Source organism: Mastacembelus armatus, chromosome 7 (assembly GCF_900324485.2).
Source record: "Mastacembelus armatus chromosome 7, fMasArm1.2, whole genome shotgun sequence".
NCBI lineage: Eukaryota > Metazoa > Chordata > Actinopteri > Synbranchiformes > Mastacembelidae > Mastacembelus > Mastacembelus armatus.
The window spans coordinates 19,455,497-19,458,039 of record NC_046639.1 but is presented as its reverse complement, the minus strand read 5'-3'; the positions used below and the strand labels follow the sequence as shown (position 1 = coordinate 19,458,039).

Here is a 2,543-nt window from a genome sequence, read left to right as displayed (position 1 = left end):
TATTTTGCCATCTAATATGCCTCATCCAAACCAAAAAAAAAAAAAAAAACCTGTTATACTAGAGAGAAAAGTTTCAGAGTGATGCAGTTGATGGAGACTGTGACATGTAAATTGAGACAGGAAAAAAAAAACAACGTTTGAAGAGAGAGACTGAAAAACAGGAGGGGAGGGAGGAGGATGATGAGAGAGATAAATCAACTGTATGACACAGAACTTTGCTCAGAAAGCTGTGAGTGCTCAGCAGCTTCCCCTCTCCTCCTCTCTCTCTGATGATGGAGGAAGCTGAACTCTGTTTTCCACAACTCCTCAATGTGTCTTGCAAAAAACGCACATATGCTCACTCTGAGAAAATGTTCATTTACATTGTGTTGTCCTCCATGTCTCTGCTGACTGCATCTCTCAATCTGCTGGTCATCATCTCCATCTCCCACTTCAGGCACAGATAAATGTCTTAGCATTGATAATATGTTGTTGTAGTGAGACTGATTGAAATCAGTGACCTCTGAGCATGACATCCTGATGGTTTGATGAGACTTTGGTTCATAATCAGTGCTTATAACATTTACTGTTTAGATACTCTGTAGTTTGAAGTGTCATTACTGCTTTTAGAAAACAACTGCTTCTATTGGTAATAATGCTGTGGCTGTTTGTAATATTCACTGTGATGATTTTCTCTCACTCCAGGCAGCTCCACACCCCCACCAACCTCCTCCTCCTCTCTCTGGCTGTCTCTGACTTCCTCGTAGGTCTCTTTGTGACACCGTTTCATATCCTCTTAATAGAACCCTGTTGGTTCCTGGGTGACCTGGTCTGTGTTCTGTATTATTTCTTATCCTTTATCACTGTCTATGCCTCAGTATTAAACATGGTGCTCATATCAGTCGACCGTTATGTGGCTATCTGTGACCCTCTGCACTACCCCACCAGAATCACTCTAAACAGAGTTCAGATCTGTGTTGTCTTGTTTTGGGTTTACTCTGTTTTCTACAGTTTTATGCTTTTACATGATAACCTGATACAACCAGGCAGGTATAACTCCTGTTATGGAGAATGTGTGATCAATGTAGTTGGAGCTGTTGGCATTGTGTTAGTCTTTATCATCCCAGTTAGTACCATCATCATTCTTTACGTGAGAGTGTTTGTGGTGGCTGTGTCTCAGGCTCGTGCCATGCGCTCCCACATTGCAGCTGTCACACTGCAGTGTTCAGTGAATGTAACTGTTAAGAAATCAGAGATGAAAGCAGCCAGGAATCTTGGTGTTGTTGTTGCTGTGTTTCTCATCTGTTACTGTTTATATTTTTGTGTCACTGTCTCTGGTTCTGACCATACAATTGGTTCTCCAACTGAGGTATTTTCAAGTTTTCTGATATTTTTAAACTCCTGTCTAAACCCTGTGATTTACGCCTTTTTGTATCCCTGGTTTAGAAAATCAGTTAAACTCATTGTTACCCTTGAAATCCTGCAGCCTAACTCCTGTATGATCAACGTGCTGTAGAGAGAAACTGTGGAGTGACTGAAAAGAGACACATGAGCTTTTCTGTGAAGGAACAAATGAGTTTTTATTTGTTGTTGTAGAGCCCCTGAAGTGAAGACAACATGCAGTTGTTCCATGCTGTAACTTTATTCAGCTCATGTAGTAAATCATGGACAGGTTTTACTCCAGTTTAATGTCCTGCAGTCTTTGCAAATGAGTTTCTCTGCATCTGCCATAGGAGCTTTTGAATCAGCAAAGTTTAATCTGTGGTTTTCTGCCATTGCATTTTTGATAATCAGCACAATGAAATGAAACACTCTTTCACTGTATTTATTTCCATTTCAATATTCTGTCAGCCAAGTCTAGCTGAGACAAACTTAATCTACATTTATGGTAGTTTGTTTGCCCTTTTTAACCAGCAACAATGCTCAGTCAACTGGGCTACATATTCCCATGATCACATTTTAATAGCTTATATAAATGCTGATAATGATCTGCGTAACCTCACTGTCAGCTGTTACAGTAAGTACATACTACAAGTATATTCAAGTATAAGCAAGTTACTGTAAATAAAACTCACAAAATCATCAGCTTTAAGGTTCATATCTGTTCTTTATCTTTCTTATTTAAAAAATAAAAAACAGCATCAACAACATCAAATTCAGTAATCAGTAATCAACATTTTTGCTGTGAGGCAATAGCGTTAATCACAATCACCCTTTTTTAGAATTACTATCTTTCTGATATAATTTCATAATGTGCTTTTTTGATGCTTGTCTGTGGAATTTCTCTGTCATCACATCATAATATCTCCAAATGTACCTTCCATCAGAGAGGCTTCTTTAGTTTTGACTGACTGGTTATGAGTGACTGGGAAAAGTAGTGTAAGTAAGAAGAAATACAGAATTCAAATATAATGTTTATAATTAAGAGTAGAGAGTACTGCGTCAGGGGAGGCTCATTATTAATAACATCTGCCTCTCAGTGCAAAAGTGACAGACTCTAATGTAGAGGAATCAAATACACAGATGAACAGCCACAATAATACACATAACACAACCTGAGTTCA

At 38.5% G+C, this 2,543-nt stretch overlaps 1 protein-coding gene across 1 annotated transcript; it reads left to right on the top strand.

Annotated features, from left to right (window-relative positions):
• The first annotated feature begins 377 nt into the window (after nucleotides 1-377).
• LOC117152674 (trace amine-associated receptor 7a-like) lies at nucleotides 378-1,495 on the top strand. The gene is made up of 3 exons (XM_033325316.1): nucleotides 378-436; nucleotides 685-1,159; nucleotides 1,349-1,495. Exons 1-3 carry the CDS (start codon nucleotides 378-380, stop codon nucleotides 1,493-1,495), a joined length of 681 nt encoding a protein of 226 aa, XP_033181207.1.
• Nucleotides 1,496-2,543: the final 1,048 nt, after the last annotated feature.